This window comes from Magnolia sinica, chromosome 15, assembly GCF_029962835.1.
Source record: "Magnolia sinica isolate HGM2019 chromosome 15, MsV1, whole genome shotgun sequence".
Lineage (NCBI taxonomy): Eukaryota > Viridiplantae > Streptophyta > Magnoliopsida > Magnoliales > Magnoliaceae > Magnolia > Magnolia sinica.
The window spans coordinates 19,450,051-19,473,749 of NC_080587.1; the positions used below are offsets into that span (position 1 = coordinate 19,450,051).

The following is a 23,699-nucleotide window of genomic DNA, read 5'->3' on the forward strand; positions in this document are numbered from 1 at the left end:
TCAACCGTCCAAAAGGTCCACCCTTTATATTTCCACAGGGCGTACCGTGATGCATACCACTAAATCTACTCCGATCATTGGATGTGTAATCATGTGCAAGGTGCAGAGCCAAAAAATCAGGCTGATATGTAATTCAAGTGGGCCATATTAATAGAAACAGTTGGGAGAGACGTCCACCCTTGATTGTTACCAGGCTCACCAGAAATCCATTCCAACCATTGGATTCCATACCAGATTCTAGGCCTGATGACTAAAATGAAGGCTCATAAATGATTCAAGTGAGGCCATGCCAAGGGAAACAATTTTCAGGGTAAGCATTGTGGTCTGAACCACTGATGGGGCTGATTTAATTAAGAGCCCTGGGTGTAGCATTAGGTAACTTAGCTAATGGTTGAGGTGGATTTTACATGAACACCGTGGTGGAGCCATCCCAAGCTAGTAACTCCTTTTCCTCTTTAAAGTATCTTTTGTATGGGCATCATTCATTAATATTAATTTGCATTAATTCAGAGAACTAGTTGGACGGTCCAACTAGTTGTGTGTGAGCATATCTCATATATATATATATATATATATATATATAAAGAAGTTTGTAAAAATTCAATTTTTAGTGTTTTGGGAATAGTCTCATATCGGAAATGAGTTTGTCTTAATAGGTAGGGTGTAGTGTGGCTGTAAAGGCCCTGGTGGCACACTTTGCACTTCGCCCTAGTCGCAAATGGGTCAATTCCTCGAGAACCAGCGTAAGATAGATGTGACAATGGCCATGGGTCAGGTGGTTAGACTTTTGCGGGTAAGAGGTCTGGGAGAGACTTGTCTACCTTACATGGGGGCTAAAATTAACCGTTTAAGAGGCATGGTGTAATCTGATGTAGTAATAAACCGAACCATGCAGAAACTGCTAGATGTGGCTAGCTCAACAATCATAAATGGTTAGCCACTAAGTCTAAACGGCTAGCATGCAGCTGGTTTTCCCATTTCTAAAATGGTTAGAAACTGCTAAATAACGGCTAGTTTCTCAGCAACAGTCAGAAACGGTCATTTGGAGTTATGACCATGGACCAAAACGTCCAGCTACGCTAGCGTATATAAACAAAGCTTGGATGGTTCATTTTACCATCATCAACCACTTGAATTATTCTCTCATATGAACTAGTAAAGCTTAACAATTCTCTAATTAAGCCACTAAGATTCAATACGAACCTGCACCAGCAAGTTCTCAAGAAACAGACTAGTGTATTAGTCTAAGCTAGCAATTTCTTTTCTGAATTTTTCTTTGATTTGGAATTTTTCTTTAAGTTTTTTAATCTGCCGGCAAACTATGTATGCAAAGTTCCATTAGCAGTTTCTTCGTGCTTGCTAAATGTAAAACCATACACAGGCTCATCATATCCTAAAAGGTAAATTGCATGCAACTTATCAGCAGTGTCCATTACTTTGAGAAGGGGCGAATAACGCTTTAAGGACAGCATGATCACACATGCTTCAATCTGTCTTTAACATTGATGGTATGGATCCAATTTAGGACCCAAGGTGTGGCCAATGGCCCACCAAGATTCACGTATGTAAATCCATGATGGGGCCATTCTCCATGGACACCACCATGATGTGTATTTGATGCTCAACATGTAGGGGTCATCTAGACCTTAAATTCATAATGGGGTGTTCATAACCCCAAGTGTAGGGTCGCGATATAGTAATAATCTCGGTAAGACCGAGGTTGAATCCACATGAACTAATCTCGTGAGTATTCTGAAAACAACTAGAAGTAGAACTAGAAAAATATGTAAAACTAATTCTAAAGTGATTGAGAGAGTAATTGTGATTAAAGCGATTAAAACTAAGAATTCAAAGGTAGGAACTAGGATTTCTAAAGATCCACTTGTGGAGATGAGAGAAATCTATTACTTGATTCAAGGACACAACTGAAATCAGAGTCTTATCTTATCCAGTTGGAAGATATAGCAATTAAGATCAATCTGAATTTCCTTTGACCTAATTCTCAAAAGAAGAGAATTATGATAATTAGTAGGGATTCCATCACCAAACCATGCCCATGAGACAATGACAAACAACAAGATTTACCAATCCCATAATCTTTAAACATGCAAAGAAGATACTTAAAGCTATTGTAGATATACTGTAATTTAAGTCACAATAAACCATTAAAAACTGAAAGTATTCCTTAAATATCAAACTAAAATCAAAATAAGTTCATTATAAACATAAATCAAAGCAATAGAAACATCTCATCACGCTACAAGTTTCACCTCCTAGCTCTAACTAAGAGGTTTAGCCAACCATAGACATGATTAAAGTAGAATCTCTTAATAAAAACATAAAAACAATTAAGGAAAAGTAAGAAAAACTCTTGGCAACGGCTTGTCCACATTTTTGCTCCACTCCTCAAATCCTAGATGATTCATAAGGACGTCCTAAGGACTCCTATTTATAGTTTTGTAGCACCTCCCTTCGCACCGACTTAAAAAAATCTAGAAACAGCCTTAAATTTACGCAGTTTTTCAAAATAGACTTCACTCTGCACAATTTCACATAATGATCCAGAGGTCCAGAATATGCTTCTTCAGGACACTTTCAGGAATATGTTTGTTTTCACTTCAAATATTTGATTCTCTTCATTCTTCACTTAGTTTTCTTGGATCTTTAGTATATGAATTCTTCAATCTTGGCCTTCTAAGATCCATCCCTTGCCTTGGTGATTCTTGAGCATCAAATCCATGCTTTTAGCACCCTTTTCAATCCAAGCTCTTAAATTTACCTTGCAACACAAACATGAGTAAAATAGAACATTAAACATTATCATGTTCATAAAACCAAGATATAAATAGGAGATAATATACAATATTTGACCCTCAACAGGATGGACGTGAGGAGGTCGATCACCGTCTTCCTCAAGGATAACTACTCTGAATCCATAGAGCTTCTCTGAACTCCTCACAGAGATTTTTCGAATCCACGAGAAAAGAAAGCAAGAAAATAGAAATAAATTCTAATAAATTCGAAATTTAATTAATTAATAAAATAAACGAGTTCACGACCCTTTAAATACGGATACCAAGCAATTGGAGAGAAATCATAAGCAAACTATAACTAAAACCCCCTAAAATTCGTAACTTATTGTAAATAGTAAATTTACTTTTTTATTAAGTATCCTATGTGGCTTAACCACGTTATTCTCCTAATTATTCTAAGAACTTTTCATGTTGGACACAGCTCCTAAAGCCCAACAGATGAAGAGTTATAATCAAACTAAAACTTATTATTTATAGTAAAAACGGAATTAAATATGGAATTCGGTTGTCAATATGATGGAATCTCGCAAATTCGGCGTGGGCTAAAGTAACTCATATATGGTAGGCTAAAGTAGCTCGTCCTGCCCCAAAATCATATATGGTACGTCGAGTAATTCATTCCGGTTTGTGAGATATGCCTGTTTTAAGGTTCTGACGGTCTTGATGACTTCTGCATTTGATCGAGCCTTCTCTAATCCATCTTGGACATAAAAGTGCCCACAACCCGCTCTACATCAGTTAAGAACATGCTTGATCCTCATCCTACATCAGGTCCATAAAAATAAAAATAAAAAAAGAATAAGAATAAAAGGAGCTAATAGGCCTCTTAAAATCTAGGGATTTTTCTATTGGTCGCAGTCTTTTGTGCTGCAGAAGAAAACCTCCTATTTTTAAATTATATTTTATAGAACCATCTACTGTTTTCACTGTTAATCTCCATCATCAACCGTTAGTCTCCCATTTAAAAGCATTCGGAACTGTGCACACTAGCCTCCTTAGTTTGTGAGCCTTAAAATGAGGCCCACTGTTTGTAAGAAATCCACGGTACCAGCCATCAATTTCGCCATATCATTTTAGTGTGTGAGCCCAAAAATGATGGAAATCCAAAACTCAAGTTGGCCACACGGCAGGCAATAGTAAAGAGGAAAATATGTACCATTGTAACTTTCCAAGGGTTTATTGTGATGTTTATATGCCATCCAAAATGGTCATAAGGTCATTCCCATATGGATGAACGGAAAATGCAAAAATACTGTCCTGATCCAAAACTTCTATGGCCCCACAGTAGGCTCCACAAATGATTGAACGGCCGGTGTTCGCGCCTTCCTGCCTTGTGGCATACTTCAATTTTGGATCTGCCTCATTTTTTGTCCCGCCCCCTAAAATGACATGGCAGAATGGGGTGAAATTGTCTTAAACATCATGGTGGGCCTGAGCATTTCAAGGGCTGCCATTCAATTAAAACTCATTACTAATGCATGCATCATGCATGAATGTTAACTGGATTACTCGGTAGTACTGTGCCACAAATCTATGGGCCATATGATGTATGTGTTTTATACATACAGTCCATCTGTTTTACCAGCTCATTTTAGGGCATGAGCCCAAAAATAAGGCTGTTCCAAAGCTCAAGTCAACCACACTAATGAAAACAGTGGGGATAATGAGGCCCACCATTGAAACCTACCTAGTACTCATCATGATGTTTTTGAGATATCCACCCCATCCATCTGTTTTTCCAGCCCATAATAAGAGGTGGCCTAAAAATGAGGCAAATTCAAAACTCAGTGAGCCACATAGGATGAAATAGCGCAATGCCTGGTGTTGAAACCTTTTTGGATCCACTGTGATATTTATATGCCATCTAAATTGCCTGACCCCGTGATGGAGGTAGGGCTCACCATGATACAGTTTGAGAAATTCAACCCAACCATCCATTTTTTTTAACAACTAATGTTAGTGGGTGTGCCCAAAAATGAAGCAGATCCAAATCTTTGGTGGGCCACATTGAAGAAAACAGTGGAGATTGAATGGCCACAACTGATATCTTCCCATGGCCCACCACGTTGTTTATATGCCATCCAAACCGGCCATAAGGTCATTCCCACCCCTGAAATCATATGGATAAATGATTGGTGGGGTAGATATTTCAAAAGATTATTGGGCCTCATAATTGGGCCTATACCTAAAATGAGCGAACAAAAATGGCCAGGAGGGCGTATTTCTCAAAAACATCAAAGTGGATGCATATTGGGTGCGATTCCCACTAGGACCTAGCTAGAGATGGACCGTCCTCTTGGGTGCTCTATGGGGCCCACTATGAAGTATGTGTTAGATCCATTTTGCCGGATCATTTTAGGGCAAGATCCCAAAAAGTATGCAAATCAAATGCTCAAGTGGACCACACTACAAGAAGTAATGGTGACAATGACGCCTACCATGATGTTTATTTGCCATCCAACATATTCATAAGGTCACATAGATCTAGATGAAGGGAAAACATAAATATTAGTTTGATACAAAACTTTTGTAGTCCCCAACAAGTTTTCAACAGCAGGTGTTGAATCCCCTTGCTTCATGTAGTGTGGTTCACTTGAGCCTTCGAAATGCCTCCTTTTTGCGCTCATACTCTAAAATGATCGGTCAAAATAGATGGAAAGAGTAGATAAAACACATATATCCTGGTGGGGGTAGTACCCAATCTGAGTCCCATCAGGGTGAGAAATTTATGTTTCAAAAGGTGCACCGGTGTGGTTTCAACAGTGGGAGTCCAATACCATTGTTTCAAGTCATGTGGTTGTTGAGTGTTAGATATGCCTCATATTTGGGCCCATCCCCTAATGAGATGGTGAAATTGTTAGAGTGGCTAGATTTCTTAAAAACATTATGCTGGCCACATGAATTTTTGGAGCTCCTCTAAATAGTTTTTAAATACCATTGTTTTGCCTCGAGCAGTCCACTTGAGTGTTGGATTGTCTCATATTTGAGCTCACCCTCTAAAATAAGATAACAAAAATGGTGAATAGGTGGGATTTCTCAAAAACATCATGGTGGACTACATGAATTTTTGAAACTCCTCCATTATAACATTGGGTGTTCAATGCCACTGTTTCAAGCCATGTAGTCCATTTTAATTTTGGATCTTCATCATGTTGGGCCCACCAACTAAAATAAGTTGGAAAAACTAGTGCACGGGACGGATTTCTATCAGAGTGGGAAATTGAGTTTAATAAGCTAAAGAAAATGGGGGGCGGGGTGGATTTCTCAAAAATATCATGGTGGGCATAAATGTTTCAATGGTGGGCTAGTGTTGTTTCATCCGTAGACTGCATGGATCCGATTTTCTATTTGGACAGGCAACGTTCTGTTAGTCAAAAGTCATATATGGAAAAGGCAGCTGTTTTTTCAGAAAGAGTTTAAAATTGGGCCATTTTGGGCTTATGGCCCAAAAGGGAGGTGGCTGAACGCAAAAATCTCTAAAATCTATGTCAAGGTTGACCAATCTCTTCTCATAACCAGTTTCTTCTTCTGAGAAGGATTTCTTTGAATCAAACATGGAATTCCTTCGTCACTTGCAAGGTCATTAGCTGCTCGGCATGAATAGATTTTTAGATACGGGCCCACCTGAATTGGTCCTGATTGTGCCGGATGATTCCCTGCCCAAAGAGATCATTTGTTCCTTTCATACATGTGTATTTTAAACCTTTGAATTTAAGCAATGAATCTAGCGGAAATGTTGTATTCTCCCTGTTCTGGTACCTGACATCATGTGGTAATCCTCAGTCCATCTAGTGGTACCTCGAATTGTATCCCATCACTAAAACCCATAGCAAAAAAAAAAAAAAAGAGACCAAATGGGTCCCATCAAGTGACCAGTTACAATCATGGTCACCATACATATCTATGGTGGAGATTGCAGTGAACACAATTTGAGGTATTCTAGCCCGAGAGCTTACTTTCCTATTGAAATATGAGCAATTAATCTCAAGGAAATTGGCTAATCACATTGATGTTATTAACGCCACAGCATTGGCATCTTGGTGCTTTCCATTGACTTTCTTTATGTTTGCATTTTTATTCATTTTTCTCTTACTTGATGGAAAATAGCATATAGGTCCACAGTTTGATTATTTTCCATTCCATATTTATTACCGTTTTCAGTTCTTTGACATTTTCGCAGTACCAAGAAAAGATGGCAGAAGTATTTCTCTCCACTCTTGTTGAGACAATGGTGGGGAACTTGAATTCTCTACTTCTGCAACAGTTTCAAACAGCAGGGGGTGTCAAGAAAGAATTGAGGAAGCTGGAGAGCACATTGTTGACAATCAAAGCAGTACTTCGAGATGCAGACAAGCAGCAAGTGCAGAGCAAGGCGCTGAGGGATTGGCTACTGAAGCTAAAGGGCGTGGCCTATGATGCAGATGACTTGATAGATGAGTTCTTAACAGAAGCTTTTCGGCAGAAAGTGAGGACACGGCCTGCTATGATGAATAGGGTGCGCAACTTCTTTTCTCTTCCGAACTCACTTGTATTTCGCCTGAAGATGGGGAGTAGGATAAAGGAGATTGGGGAGAGATTATGTGCAATTGCAGAGGAGAGGAAGTTCCATTTGAGAGACGGAGTCAATATTGAAGAGAGACTGCAAACAGACTCTTTGATTGAGTCGGACGTTTTTGGCAGAGATGAAGATAAGAAGAAGATTGTAGAGTCGTTGATTCACGTTGGTACTCAAGAAGATGTCTCGATCATCCCCATAGTCGGTATGGGGGGCCTTGGGAAGACTACACTCGCACAATTTGCTTACAATGACAAGATGGTAGAAGAGCATTTCGAGCTAAGGATGTGGGTTTGTGTCGGACAATTTCGATGTGATGAGGGTAATAAAATTAATCATTGAATTAGCAACCAGTAGCAAATGTCATCTCGAATGCATGGAATCACTGCAGCGTGGCCTCCAAGAAAAGCTAAGTGGGAAGAAGTTTTTACTCGTGTTGGATGATGTGTGGGAGGAAAATCCTGAGAAGTGGAATTCACTGAAAAAATCTCTCAGAGGTGCCAAGGGTAGTAAAATCATAGTAACTACCCGTATTGAAAATGTTGCTCTACTCATGGGCACTCTCCCTTCACACTGTTTGCCAACATTATCAGATGATGATTGTTGGTCTCTGTTCAGGCAACGGGCGTTTGGGCATGGAAGACGAGAACATCCAAACCTAGTAATGCTTGGAAAGGAAATTGTGAAGAAGTGCGGGGGTGTTCCTTTGGCAGCGAAAGCACTCGGAAGCTTGATGTACCTTAAAACAGAGGAAAGCCAGTGGTTGTTTGTCAAAGAAAGTGAAATTTGGAATATACAATTAGAAAATAATCCCATTTTACCTGCTCTAAGGTTGAGTTATTATCATCTGCCATCTCATTTGAAGCAATGCCAAATGCTTTGCATACTGTTCAATATTTCCAAAAGATTATAAAATCAAAAAGGATAAACTTATCCAACTTTGGATGGCCGAAGGTTTCATTCAATCATCATTCGGAAGCAACCACATGGAAAACATCGGTGGAGAGTATTTCAATAATCTATTACGGCGGTCCTTCTTTCAAGATGTTGAGAAAGACGATGATGGGAATATAGTATGCTGCAAGATGCATGACCTCATGCATGATCTTGCACGCTTTGTTGCAGGGACTGAATGCTCGATTGTGCAGGTCGATAATGCAGAGAGCATCGAAAATAAATCTCGCTGTTTGTCCTTGGAGTGTGGGTATAGCTGGAAGGTCCGAACATTCCCAAAGGCCTTAAAGAAAGTAAACCATTTGCGAACACTACTGCTGCTTGAAGGAGAGAGTTTCAGCATCCCTCGTAATCATTTCGTACATTTTACGTGCTTACGCGTGTTAGATTTAAGCAAAGCCAATGTTACTAAGGAGTTGTTGGTTTCAATCGGCAAGTTGAAACAACTAAGATACCTCGACTTGTCTTATACTGAAATAGCAGCCCTTCCTGAATCCATCTGCAGCCTTCCCCATCTGCAAACCTTGAGACTCTTGTGGTGTTATAATCTTGCAGAGTTACCCAGGGACATGAGCAAAATGACTAGCTTAAGACATCTTGAAATAGATGGGTATAATTATAAATTGACCCATATGCCAGCTAATATGGGAGAATTAAAGTTCCTTCAGACCTTGCCAATATTCATCATTGGTAAGGATAGAGGATGTGGTATAAAAGAGCTGCAAGACCTAAACCTTCGAGGAAGCTTGATTATTCGAAACCTCGAGAACGTGATGTGTAGAGCAGATGCACAGGAAGCTAACTTGAAGGAGAAGCCAAACCTTCAAAAGTTACACTTTTCATGGGGTTCATGGGGTCAAGATATTGATCTTAAGTTGGCAGGAAATGTTGAGGAAACCCTTGAAGGTCTCCAACCACATCCGAATCTCAAAAGGTTGGAGGTTGAAGGGTACGTGGGTGTCAGATTTCCTATTTGGATGAGTTCTTCATTGCTCTCGAATCTGGTTGAAATCTCACTGTTCAATTGCAGAAGATGCGAACAGCTCCCCCAGCTTGGCCAATTACCATTGCTTAAGGTTCTTGAGATAGTGGGAATGCATGCTGTGAAATCTATTGGCAACCATTTCTATGGGGACAATGTTGCAGAGGGATTCCCGTCACTGGAAGAACTCAGGTTGGAAGATATGCCTAATTTAGAGGAGTGGTCAGGATTCAACGGAAGAGAAGTACTCCCCTGCCTTAACCGATTATCTGTCTTCAGATGCCCAAAGTTAACAACACTTCCATGCCTTCAGTCTCTGAAAGAATTGACATTGACTGATAGTAATGAGATGTTGTTAGGTTCAGTGGCAAACCTAACCTCGCTTTCGTACTCGATGATTGAAAATTTCAAGGAGCTAAGGTCGTTGTCAGGTGGGTTGTTCCCAAATCATACCCGTCTCTTGACCCTAGACATTAGGAGATGTCCAAAGCTTGAGTCTGTGTCGGGGGAGCTTGGAAACCTTGCTGCTCTAGAGTCTTTGAAATTTTGGAGATGCCCAAAGCTTGAGTCTGTGTCGGGGGAGCTTGGAAACCTTGCTGCTCTAGAGTCTTTGAAATTTTGGAGATGTCCAAAGCTTGAGTCTGTGTCGGGGGAGCTTGGAAACCTTGCTGCTCTAGAGTCTTTGAAATTTTGGAGATGCCCAAAGCTTGAGTCTGTGTCGGGGGAGCTTGGAAACCTTGCTGCTCTAGAGTCTCTCTGTTGATGATTGTGATGAGCTGGTATCATTGCCAGAGGAGTTACAAAACCTCACCTCTCTTCAGAAGCTACATATTCAAGACTGCAAAGGTCTAACGTGCTTGAGACTACAAGGCTTGAGCTCTCTTAAAGATCTTGCCATTCATGGTTGTAAAAGCCTAACGAGTTTGATGGGGGGCCTGCAACACCTCACTGCCTTTCAATCCTTGTACATTAATAAATGTCCGGAGCTGGCTTCTTTACCAGAGGATATGCAACACCTAATGTCCCTTCGATATCTTAACATCTGGGACTGTGATAAGTTGACATGTTTGCCGGAAGGGCTAAAACATGTCACAACACTGGAAGACCTAAGTATTTGGGGTTTGAAAAGTCTTAACGGCTCTGCCGGAGTGGATAGGAAACCTCTCCTCGCTTCAATATTTGGACATTTACCGTTGTGATAAATTGGGGTGTTTGCCATCCGGGTTGCAACTCCTAACAAACCTCCAAACTCTAGAAATCAAAGGCTGTCCCCAATTAGAGAAGCGATGCGAGAAGGAGAAAGGCGAGGATTGGCACTACATAGCACACATCCCAGATATCCAGATTAGATATCCCAAATCCGAATCCGAATCCGAATCCGCGAGAGGAGGCAAAGGGTGTGGTCATCTGTTGGGGTTGAAGAGGAGATAGCATCAACGCTCTCCTTCCTTCCTTCATTCCTCTTCCCTCCCTCTGTAAGTATCGCACTTCTCAATTAAACCTATCCATCTTTGCATTTTAATTTCCCAATTTTTACCGCAAAAGCATGATTTTCTATTTTCCTTAACTATTCTGTAGCAGAAAGTACTTGTGGCGGCTAAAATGGCCCAACTACTTGCATCCTGTTTGGCTCCGTGTACTAGTTTTGAACTGGGTAAAAGCGTATTGATACGCGAGGAGGCTGTTTGAAATATTCGCGGAAGATGAATTTTATCTCGCTCCACCTCGTAGAAGCAAAAACTCTGTGAGCCCCACCATGATGTATGTGTTATATCTACACCGTCCATTCATTATATCATATCATTTTAGGAAATGAGCCCAAAAATGAGGTAAATCAAAAGCTCAAGTGGACCACACCAAAGGAAGCAGTGGGAGTAACCAACACAACAGAAAATAGTGGGTTCTATGGTGGTGTGATTACTCCCACCCACTGCTTCCTTTGTTGTGGTCCACTTGAGCTTTGGATCTACTCTATTTTTGAGTTCATGACTAATATGATATGAAAAAAATGAATGGATGGCATGGATATAACACATGCATCTAACTAGTGTATTTGACCTTATATATATAAGCCATAAATCTTTTTTAAACAAACACCTACACATAGGAATTTGGCAAACAAACAACCCAAAGGGTGGTGAAGTGACGTATTCGCTATGAACTACACATCGTTCCATAAAATCCAAGATCAGAGCTTTTTAGGAACTCTGCAAGAAAAATGTCTAAGTTATTATTTGGAGGCTTATTATCATTTCAATTAATTCTAATTCAGGAGTGCAATGGAGATTCACAGGGCATCAAGAACTGACAATGTACATATGTTATAGGACCTCCTAGATTAATACTCAACTTCTCTCTTCTTTTTTACTTCATTTTGAATTCTTTTTTTTTCTTTTTTCTTTTTTTCTGATATATTTCTTAGACGGATTCCAGTGCTTGTTGCATTCTCTTGTAAGAAACTTTGGTTTTGATCATCACAGCCTATTGAACAGTGTTGGGAGGATGATTGAGAATTGATCAACTACCAGCAGTGGTATCGCAACTTCTTGTACCATAACAGTTTTCCTGCCAACATGCCACTTGTGTAGGAAATCAGTACTATGAAAAAATATATGCCCCCCTTCTAAAAAATTAGGCTGATCAGATCAATAGGTGGGTCAAACCTGTCTGTTGAGTAAGGCTGTCATCTGTCCATTGATTCCAATGGTATGGCCCACCTGATGAGCAGACTGGCCTGATTTTTGTGCCAGGTGATCTTCATGGTGATGACTACCATTTTCGTAGTACTGCTGTTATACACAAGCAGTATGTACTATGCTGGTGGGATACAACACCATAAGGTGTCATACCTTGCCTGTAGGTGATCAGTTCTCGGGATGATTTCTTAAATTGTTATATGATCGTTTCTTAATGCTGACAGAAGTTCAGGATTAGAGGCATGCTTAAGGATGGCAAAAACAAGATCCAATTTGTCTTTTCAAGCTAATGGGGAAGGGGTCCTCGAACAGAGCGAAGTTCTTGGCTATTAGAACAAATGAGGAGATTTTCGTGAATTGATAACAAACAGAGACTCTATAATGCTATCTCTTAGGCCACTAGGAAGTGCAGTCCCACTTTGAAGCTGAGCTCTATCTTGAATGAATTAAGGTTGTGCTCTTGCTTCTGAGAAATCTCATGTGTAGAATCCCAGTAGTTCTTTTAATTGTATTGTTGACTTTCTTGCAGAGGAAAATATTGGGGTTTGCTAATTTCAAATGGAAGCCCTGCCATCCACATGCAGGCACATGTTCCACTCTTAGAACTTCTCTAAAATCAGGCCACCAACATATAAGATGAATGGCCGCGTAGAAAAAGTTGTTTGAATGGCCAATTTACTTTATACATTGTGACCCACATGAGTGAAAATACCAATTTTCGAGGTACAAATCATCTAAGGGTGTCTTGGAATTTTTCCAAAATTCTCTTTAGAATTGTTTTTCAGTTCCATTTTGGATTAATTATTGAAAAGAAAACAGCCCATCATACTTGTCCTTTGAGGGTCCTCTCTCATGTCTCGGTGGTAGACTCACAAGAGTCTCAACATGAGATCATGGATTTGAGTACCCATTGTGGTGAAATTCCATTGTGGTTTGAGTGTAGGGGTGTGGGTGGGGTGTGAGTGCATGTGTAAAAAAAAAAACACTTGTCCTCTGGAATTGTCAATTGGTCTTATGTATTGTGACCTGATTAAATTGAATTCATTGTCTGCCTTATTCATTCTTTTAGGAGATAGTGATTATTTATGAGAACAGTTATTTGGGATTTCATACTTTCTTTTGTAGGCAATCGGATTTTCATACTACTGGAATTGTGAATTGTGAATTTTCTTTCGCAGACCCAATCCGGTAGAATTTATTGCCTTCCTTGTTGTTGTTTTTGCATTTGATAAAGCCCACCTCAGTCTTATCACATTTTCAATAATGGGAATTTATTCTTTATTTGTTATTCCTATCAATTGATGTTCGACATGTGATTTCAACAAGAACAAAACCCATTCACTAACTTCTTTTATCAAATCAAGAATTGGATTTTGTTTCTTGCAACCTGATTTCATAAGAAGCATTCCCTTTGTTCTCGTTCTTTTACATTTTCAGTAATCCAGAACCCTCAATTTAAAGAGCATCTCTGCAATTATCCTGCTTTCATAAAGTGTGAATTAGGTAATATGTGCTCATGTGAGATGTCTGAGTAATAGAGAGTAATTATGTTACTAGAAAGAGTGTTGAGATGGGGAAGAACAAGATTAAGATAGAGAGATTGGAGATTGCGGGTGATAGGCAGAATACATTCCTAAATGATGAACGAAATCTTGAACAAAGTCAACTATCAATTCTATGTGAAACAGATATCTTTTTTCTCATGTTTACTCATTAGAAAGCTTACCATCTTCGTTGGACGCAGGTAATTTCTTCTTCCTACATCTATTTTACGAATGCTTAGAACGGAAACTGCAATCTTGACTAGTTATAGGCAAGTTTTTTCTATGTCATAGTTTTAGACTTTTTGTATCTACTAATCATATATCCAGACATCATTAGTTTTCAGGATTTCGTCTCATTTTTATTATTTTCACCTATCTCTCTCTCTCTATATATATATATGTGTGTGTGTGTGTGTGTGTGTGTGTGTGTGTGTGTGTGTGCGTGTGTGTGTAATAAGACACTGTATATTCTAGAAAATTCAGTGCTCAACACCGTTGACACTCAATTTTCTTCTCACATCTAGCAGTATTTATGTACTTTTTGTTTGGGTCATAGTTTTACTATTGGAATACATTTTCCTATTTCTTATGCATATGGTGTTTGGAACCAAGAGGGATTATATGTTAATAAAAACATACTTTGATTGACACTCATTATTAAATACCATGGTAGAGAGAAGTTTCTTAACTTTTTGGTAAAAACTGTGGTGACGGAATATCGCACTCTCCTCCACACACACACAAAAACAAAAAACACACACACACACACACCGACCTGGCGATAATGGTTGGTGTCTATCAGCATGCATTTTTAATAGGAGCTCTTCATTCCATATTGACCCCATATGAGGTACCATATAATAAAACAACTTTCAATGTCATTACAATCAGTTGTATGCTGCAACCCAGCTTTTTTTACAAAAATTTTAGTTTCCAGATTTGCCTATAAAAATAATATCATATTTTCAAAAGAAAAGTTCTTAGAAAAGGGTGGTGGATGCCTTTTGGAGAGCTTTTGAAAAAGTCTGCCTTTCTTCATTGACAATTGCCCATTATATAGGTAGATTACAAGCTATTTAGGGACGAAATACAAGCTGATCTTCAACCCCTACCATATATACATCTATCTAAATATACTGTACAGCTAATATATCCTAATTAAGGAAGGAATAAATCAGATAATCACATATCACCAAAGTCGTAGATATTAGTCAGAATCTGTAAATCTGCAAAGCTGTAAATCTGTAAATCTATAAATCTGTAAAGCTGTAAATCTGTAAATCTGCTGTGTAGATTGATATTTCCTTTGACATCCCCCCTCAAATTGATGCTGGTAAATCGACAAGCATCAATTTGCTAACGAGAAAATGATGGCGCTGACGTGGCATGGATTTTGTGAAGATATCGGCGATCTGCAAAGTTGTGGAGATATGTGGAAGAGTGATGACTTGATGATCATAGGCTTCCCTGATTGAGTGACAGTCAACCTCGATGTGCTTGGTGCGTTCGTGATAGACTGGGTTTGCGGCAATTTGGATGGCACTAGTGTTGTCAGCATGGAGTGGAGTAGGATGTACGGGAATGAAACTGAGCTCTGTGAGGAGACCACGCAGCCAAATGATCTCGGAGCATGCTGCAGACATGGCTCGGTACTCGGCCTCAGTAGATGATTTGGAGACGTGGTCCTGCTTCTTGCATTTCCAAGAGATAAGGGCATCACCAAGAAACATACACCAGCCGGTAGTAGATTTCCTGGTGTCTAGGCAGCCAGCCCAGTCAACGTCACTATAGGCTTGTAGCTGAAGTGAAGAACCGGAAGGGAAGAATAAGCCACGAGTAGGTGTCCCAAGAATGTAGCGAATTATGCGGCGGACTGCAGATAGATGGAGATGCCTCGGTGCTTGCATGAATTTGCTGACGGTATGAACAGCATAAGAGATGTCTGGTCGGGTAATGGTTAGATAAGACTACCAACCAACTTCCGATAGGTAGTAGGATCCTCAAGAAGCTCCCCTTCGTCACGTCGATATTTCACATTAAGTTCCATGGGGGTGTCAACCGAAGTAGCGTTGGTGAGACCGGCTAGCTGAACCAGATCTTGACTATACTTGTGTTGATGCAAGAGGAGACCGTGCGGCCGATGATGCACCTCTAAACCCAAGAAATAGGTGAGCTGGCCAAGATCTTTCATGTGAAATGTAGAATTCAACAAAGTCTGAACCGCAGAGATTGCCTCCAAGTCAGAGCCAGTGATGACGATATCGTCCACATAAACAAGGAGGACGACGATACCTGTGGATGTCCTTTGTAGAAAAAGAGAGGAGTCATACTGACTTTGAGTGAAAGAAAAACTAAGCAAAGTGGATCGAAACTTCTCAAACCATACTCTTGGTGCCTGCTTCAAACCATACAAAGAACGTTTCAGTTTGCAAACATCAGTAGGTGAGGAAGTGGGCATACCAGAGGGAAGTTTCAAGTAAACGTCTTCCTTGAGATCACCGTGGAGAAATGCGTTCTTAACATCCATTTGATGTAAGGGCCAGGATTGGGATGCAGCAAGAGCGAGTATAGTTCGGACAATGGTCATTTTGGCGACCGGTGCAAAGGTCTCATCATAGTCGAGACCATATTCTTGTTTGTTGCCAAGTGCCACTAACCGAGCTTTGTAACGATCTATGGACCCATCGGAATTAAGCTTGATAGAAAACACGAACTTACTGCCAAGGGGTTTCACGGAGGAGGGACATGGAACAACATCCCATGTTTGGTTTTCTTCAAGTGCGAGAAGTTCGGTTTCAATTGTTTTTCGCCAACACTCATGCTCCATTGCCTGTTTATAAGATGAAGGAAGAGAAATAGACGACAAAGTGGCTGTGAAGGATGAAGGAGAAGAGAAACCAAACCTATCTGGGGGTCTACGAACCCGAGTACTGAGTCGGAGAGAGGGAGGTGCAGGTGCTAAAACACAACAGTCGGGGAAGAAGCTTGAGGGGGCTCAGGAGGTGCTGAAGGTTGGTGGGAAGTGGCGGTGGAGCGTCGTCGATACACTAGGAGAGGTTTAGAAGGGACTGGATCTGCAAGAGAGTTAGGAAACATAGGCAAAACAGAAAATGAAGGAGAAACATGATCCTGATGGGTAGAAAAGAAATATTGATTTTCGAAAAAAATCACATTTCTAGAAACTCGAATGCGACACAGATTTGGATCATAGCAAAGAAAACCTTTCTGTTGTACTGAATATCCTAGAAAAGCACATTTAATTGACTGAGCCGTAAGTTTTGTGCGTTCATGTGCAGGAAGATGAACATAACAGACACAACCAAAGGTACGAAGGTTAGAATAAGTTGGAGGGTGACCAAATAACCTGGTGAAAGGTGAGTCATGGTTCAATGTGGGAGAAGGCAATCTGTTAATGAGATGGACAGCAGTGGAAAGAGCTTCACACCAAAATCGAGAGGGCGTGGAAGATTCTAACAGAAGAGTGCGAACCACATCAAGAAGGTGACGGTTCTTCCTTTTAGCCACTCCATTTTGTTGAGGTGTCGAAGGGCAAGACCGTTGAGAGATGATGCCATGATTCTGTAGGAAGTCCTGAAACAAATGAGACATATACTCACCCCCATTGTCAGAACGAAGGATTTTGACATGGGCCGAAAATTGTGTCTGAATATATGCATGAAAAATCTTAAAAATAGAAAATACTTTGTCTTTGGAATGAAGGAAATAAATCCATGTGAAACGACTATAGTCGTCAATAAAAGTGACAAAGTATTTGTAATTAGCATGCGAAGTGACTGGTGCCATACCCCACACATCACTATGTATCAGATCGAAAGGTTTGACAACATGCGGTGTGTGAAAAGGAAATGGTAGAGTTTTACTTTTGCCAAGTCTGCAAGAATTGCAATCAAACTGAACAACACTAAGAGATGGTGTTTCATTATTCCCAAGAAAACCAGATTTCAATAAAGCATGAAGTACATTAGAGTTTGGATGTCCGAGACATTTATGCCACGCTCGGTAATCAACATGAGCAGAATTACAAGCGACAAAAGGCAAAGAAAAAGAAGACAAAGGAAATTGAAGAGGAAAAAGACGTCCCACTTTAGGCCCCCTCGCGATCATCCGCCCTGACTGTTGATCCTGCACAACACAACCAGATTTAGAAAACTCTACTTTACAATCATTATCAACTAACTGACCGACGGACACAAGATTGGTGGTAAGACCGGGAGATACGAAGACATCAGTGAGAGAGGAGGAAACATCACCAGTGGCCGTGATAGGTAAATGATTGCCATCAGCAGTATGAATTTTGAGATTTTCAAAATATTTGTTTACATTGGTAAGAGAAGCAGCATTGTTTGTCATATGATGGGAAGCCTCGGAATCAAAGTACCAAGGAGATGATGTAGTGAAGGGTTTACCTGAGAGTCTTAAAGCTGAAAATGCAGAAATGATCATTTGTTGAATCATGTCAGGGGTCACGGGTTGGACTGAAACGGGAGCAGGAGCAGGAGCACTTTGTGTTGTATTCACCAAACTACCCGCACTAGAAGAGCCAACTGAGACAGTATATGCTGTCTCCGATTTCTTGGGGGGTCGAGTTGGACATTCCTTGATGATATGGCCATCCTTTTTGCAATAGTTGCAGAATTTTCGAGGACAGTTTGCAGCATAATGACCAAATCCCTTGCAACAGAAGCACTGAACAGTGCTCATATCCCTGCTTCGTGGCCTGCCTTGTGCTGCATAGGCTACAGGAACAGATGTAGATCGTCGTTGTTCCATGGTGGTTTGAGTAAGAAGGCGCTGTTCCTCGCGAAGAAGATCATTTAGGCATGTATCCAAGGAGGGGACAGATTCTCGGTTCATAAGATTGGATCTGGTGCCTTCAAATTCAGACCTTAGTTTCATTAGAAATTGATCCCTCTGAGTAGTTTCATGGACAGATTGAATAGAACTAAGACCTTCGGATGGTAAGTCAGCATAAACTATATCAGTGTATTCAGCCCAAAGATTAGTGAATCTAGAGTAAAAATCAGAGATAGAAAGACTATCCTGTTGGAGAGTGGCCAATTCATGTTCAAGCTGGAAACGACGAGCAGTGTTTTGTTGACTGTAGACCTTCTTCAGGTATGTCCACATCTGAGCTGCAATCTGAGAAGATCGAAGGTTCAAGATGATGTTGGGTTCAACGGATCCCAAAATCCATGCCATAACTTGTGCGTCCTTGACTTCCCACTTGGCGTGTCGGTCTTTGTCTTTGTCTTTGTCAGGAGCTAGGTTACTGCCATCAACATGTCCCCACAGCTCCTTACCTTTGACGAAAATCCTGAAATGAAACGCCCAAGCAGAGTAGTTCTTGCCATTGAAACGAATCAAAGAAACATCAGACTTATCGGAAGACATGAGGTCAACAGAACTAGAACAAGAATAACCGAGACTAAGAAACTTGAGAGCACGAGACAAATGGAAATTTAGAGCTATAGCTCTGATACCATGACAGTTTAGAGTCCTTTTGAAAAAGTCTGCCTTTCTTCATTGACAATTGCCCATTATATAGGTAAATTACAAGCTATTTAGGGAAGAAATACAAGCTGATCTTCAGCCCCTACCATATATACATCTATCTAAATATACTGTACAGCTAATATATCCTAATTAAGGAAGGAATAAATCTGTATAACTGTCATATCAGTCAAAGCTGTAGATATTAGCTGTAAATCTGCTATTAGCTGTAAATCTGCTGTAGATATTAGCTGTAAATCTGCTGTAAATCTGTAAATCTGTAAAGCTGTAAATCTGTAAATCTGTAAAGCTGTAAATCTGCTGTGTAGATTGATATTTCCTTTGACATGGATGATTAGGGTGATGCTGATCATGGACCCTTCTTTGCCAATCAACCATTTAAAGCCAACCCCAACTTACTGGGAGAAAGGCTAAGATGATGATGGTGATAATATACTCGTGGGCCTTTGCATGTCCATCTTTTAGATTCTCTATACAAAATGGAGAACAATCTCTGTATACAAAGCTATGTATCATTCCTTCCCATTGAGGCTATAGGATCTATGGGTTTGGATTTTATAGTACCTAAAACAGTAATATTAGTGGAAATATTTCTGAAAATGTTTGGCCATGTCTACAGGGGCATCCTTGTCTGCAGATACCTATTCATGGCAACATACGGAAGCTTAAGTGAAGATATCGACTTTCTGATGGCTCAATGGTACATGCATGGTTTTCTTAATGCATGTGGATAATAACTAGTTTTAGAGAGAAAAAAAAAATTAATCCAAGTTACTGTTATGTTGCAGAGATGCCAACTACTTGGTGGAATTTTCAGATACAGGTTGAACCTCCAACTCCAATTCACCATTGACAAACGGGATACAATTTTTCTCCTTCCAACAAGTACTGTTCTATTAACGGATCTGAGCAAACTTCCATTCAATACAACAGCTTGGATTAGAGAAGCTAGACCTGGTGCCTCTCATCCATGTTCAAGTCTCTGAGGGAAAAGGGGGATACAAGTCAAAGTAAAGGTTGTCTTCTTTGCAATTGAGTGCCTATGACTCAGTTCATTCATGGATGAGGCCCACTTGACTGCATGGTCAAATGATCAAGACCAGCACCCATCTGCTTGCCCCTACCGTTGAGGATTTTTGTACAGAAGACTCACTTGAGCTGCCTAATTAAGCTGCATAGTCAGATTATGAAGACAACACGTCTGCTCACATCTATCACTTGTGGGTGATTGTACACAAAACAAGTGGATTGGAGAATCCTACCTGTCTGATTTTCTCTGCTGAGTGTAGACTATTGGCTCAATGTTTTCATCACCTGTTTCCTTGAAGGCTGTTACTGAGAAAGATAGGATTGTCCTATTGATTTGATATTTATACAGTTGACTGTCAACCACAGGACTTATAAGATTGACATACCAGATAATACACATACACCCATGAGTTGTGCAGGCCCAGTCAAGCAGTGGACCCTTAGACATAAGGGCAAGCTCCAAATTGAAAATGAGTCAATAGGTCTCTTGTTTGTTAAGGGTGGGCAATTTTGTCTTCAAAAGGGATTCTTCAAATTGAGCATAGATGTTCCTCATCGCTTGTGAGTTCATCAGCTAGCTAGGCTTCATGAATAGCTTTTGGGAAGTAATGGACACTTTACTAGCTGTTTGTAGCTTTATCCATGTGTTCAGTTAGAAAGCCAATGTATGTAAAACAGATCTGCAGTATAACTGTTATGCTTATTACAAGTAATCAAACCGGTTTTATGTGTGATGTTTATGTTAAGGAATTGATCAGCCATTGTATTTATTGTTTGGTTGTGGATATCTCTGTTTAACCTTTTGTTCATACTATGAAATTTGCTGAGTTCAGTTCAATGTTGATTCAATTCTGTTTAACCTTTTGTGTCTATTGTTGCAATATTCTTGTTTGTTTACATTATTTGCCCCTCTTTAAATCCTGGATTCTTTAAGATTTGTAAGATCTGTTCTAATGGGATGCTTTTCTCTTCTAGGCTAGTCTTCTTTCAGTAATTTGAGTAGTCCTTGAAAGATATTCAGTGATAAGTGGCCGAGAAGAGCAAAAAGGTGATTTGTTTTATCTTGTTTGCAACAAGCAACATAATTACTCATCATTTATTTCTCCAATGAAATGCATACTGAAATATTTTCATGTCCTAGCAACAGGAATAACAAAATTATAAAAGTAAGATTGAGATTGTGCTTTGTTTACCATCGGGAGTACTTATGTGTTGTTGTGTTTTGATATGGTCCCCTTGCTTCTTATATTCTCTTATGATTCCTAACCTAATTTTGTGTCTGTCTGTATCTCTTGACTGTCAATTTCTCCAGAAATCATTCATAAGGCAGGATCACAAGATTGATGTAAAATGTTTTTTCAATGAAAGGTAGAGTTACATCTGCAGACATTCAATACAAGTGTCTCACAAAAAGTTGAAACATATGCTGCTGACCCAAGCCATTCATCACATGGACCTCATGATGAATGTCTTCACCTAGGATCAGGACTGTCCATTCATCAGGTGAGCCACACTTGTTTTGAGAAAAAGGATACTTAAAATATGGATAACCAATGGTACACAGGTGGCCCACCTATCCACCTTATTAATGGAGTCACTGTTTCTCCACAAGGACACTTTCGCCAAGAGGTAGACCTGATGAATGGAATGGATCTGATACATGTATCACGTATGCCACGTGAACACATGTGAGGGCCTTTCTGTTTGTCCTCTGCAGAAGTGTAAGTACAAGAAGCACTCCTCTTAACTGCGAATGTAAAATTTCTATGCAGGAATTGGGAAATCGGTTACAACGGTTGCAAGGAATGTTCAGTGATGTGAAGTGTAGATTGAGGTGGTGTTTTGTTTATAGCTGGAGTTCCTAGGAGTTAAAAGCTCTTGCACTGTTTGTGTTTGTACTGCATGCATAGAAGCTGACACATTTGGCCTAAATATTTTTCTGAGCATGAAATGTTTTTAATGACTTATCAACTTGGCAAGAGAATAGAATACTAGAACTAGGCAAAATATTACATTTTTAAATTTAGAATTATTTTTTTTTGGCAGCTGTTGGACCATACCAGGAAGTGTCAATAATGCAGCCCAAGTTGGAGCAGTGGAAGAATATGTAGTGATTTTTTTTTATTCAAATAAAAATACTAGCTAATTCTATCTTTTCTATTTTTAAGATGTGTATGCTATTTCTAATGTAGTATAAGCCCCATAGGCAGTAGCTTTTTCCATATTATCTCTGTAACTAGTCCTTCATCCAAGGAACTGAGAGATTATATGGCTGGGATCAGTTATAAAAGGACTTAGACTGATACATTGTATTTAAAGAGATAAAATACTATTGGACATATGGTTTAATACTTGTACTCTATCTTAAGGGCATGTGTACAGCGTAAACATCAGCTAAATTCAAAAGGACGGATCACCTACAATCAGTTGTATGCTAAAATCCAGCTTTTTTTGCCAAAATTTCTGTTTCCGGTTTTTCATATGAAAATGATATCATTTATTTTCAAAACCAAAGTGCTTAGAAAAGGGTAGCCAATGCCCGTTGGGTGGCCAACCGTAGACCATTCTTTGACAATCTACCATTTAAAGTCAACCCCAACTTACTGGGAGAATGACTGAGATAATGATGTAGATTGATGATATATTTGCGAGCCTTTGCATGCCCATTTTTTAAATTCTCTCTATCTAAAATAGAGAACAGTCTATATATACAAAGATATGCATCATTTCTTCCTATCTAGGCTTTAGGATTTATAGGTTTGGATTTTATAGTACCTCAAACAGTAATATTAGTAGAAATACTTCTGAAAACATTTAGCAATGTCTACACTCTACAGGGAGATCACTGTCTGCAGTTGCCTAATCATGGCATCATACGGGTGCTTAAGTGAAGATCTCAACTTTCCGATGGCTCAATGGTACATGCATTGTTTCCTTAATGTATATGGATAATAATTAGTCCATACAAGGTTATAGAGTAAAATTTTAATCCAAGTTACTGTTCTGTTGCAGAGATGCCACATACTTGGTGGAAATTTCAAATACAAGTCGAATCTTGATCTCCAATCTCCCTATTGAAAACCTGGCTACAATTTTGCCCCTTTCAACAAATACCATTCTACAAATGGATTCAGTCAAATTTCCGTCCAATACAACATCTTGGATTAGAGAAGCGGTGCCTCTCATCCCTTTCATGTTCAAGTCTTTGAGGGAAATGGGGGTACTAGTCAAAGTAAAGGTCGTCTTCTCTGCAATTGAGGGTCTGTGGCTCAGCCCATTCATGAATGGGGCCGACTTGACTGCATGGTCAGATGATCAGGACCACCACCCAACTGCTTACCCCTTCTGTTGTGGATGATTGTATAGAAGACAAACTGATGGTAGAATCTGAGCTACTTGACTTAAAAGCTACATAGTCAAATTATCAAGACTACACATCTGCACACACCTACCATTTACAGGTGTTGTACAAGAAGCACACAGATAGGAGAATCCTAGCTTTCTGATTTTCTCTTGAATGTGGACTATTGGCTGATTTTTTTCATCGCCCGGTTGCTGAATGTTGAAGACTGTTACTCTGAAACGCCTTGTTAA

At 39.7% G+C, this 23,699-nt stretch overlaps 1 protein-coding gene, 1 long non-coding RNA gene and 1 pseudogene across 4 annotated transcripts; all 3 read left to right on the forward strand.

Annotated features, from left to right (window-relative positions):
* The first annotated feature begins 7,005 nt into the window (after nt 1–7,005).
* On the forward strand, nt 7,006–8,281 carry LOC131226853 (putative disease resistance protein RGA3; annotated as a pseudogene).
* A 31-nt stretch (nt 8,282–8,312) lies between these two features.
* LOC131226854 (putative disease resistance protein RGA1) lies at nt 8,313–10,067 on the forward strand. The gene has a single exon (XM_058222571.1). The coding sequence runs from the start codon at nt 8,313–8,315 to the stop codon at nt 10,065–10,067; it is 1,755 nt and encodes a 584-aa protein (XP_058078554.1).
* A 9,365-nt stretch (nt 10,068–19,432) lies between these two features.
* Nucleotides 19,433–23,667, forward strand: LOC131227877 (uncharacterized). Of its 3 annotated transcripts, none has more exons than XR_009162559.1 (7): nt 19,433–19,776; nt 19,865–21,153; nt 21,418–21,473; nt 21,878–21,939; nt 22,152–22,212; nt 22,943–23,023; nt 23,118–23,667. It is a non-coding gene; the product is annotated as an uncharacterized LOC131227877 (long non-coding RNA). The 3 variants fall into 3 exon arrangements; XR_009162560.1 differs by having other exon boundaries at nt 21,081–21,153; XR_009162558.1 differs by having other exon boundaries at nt 19,433–21,153.
* The last annotated feature ends 32 nt before the right edge of the window (nt 23,668–23,699 follow it).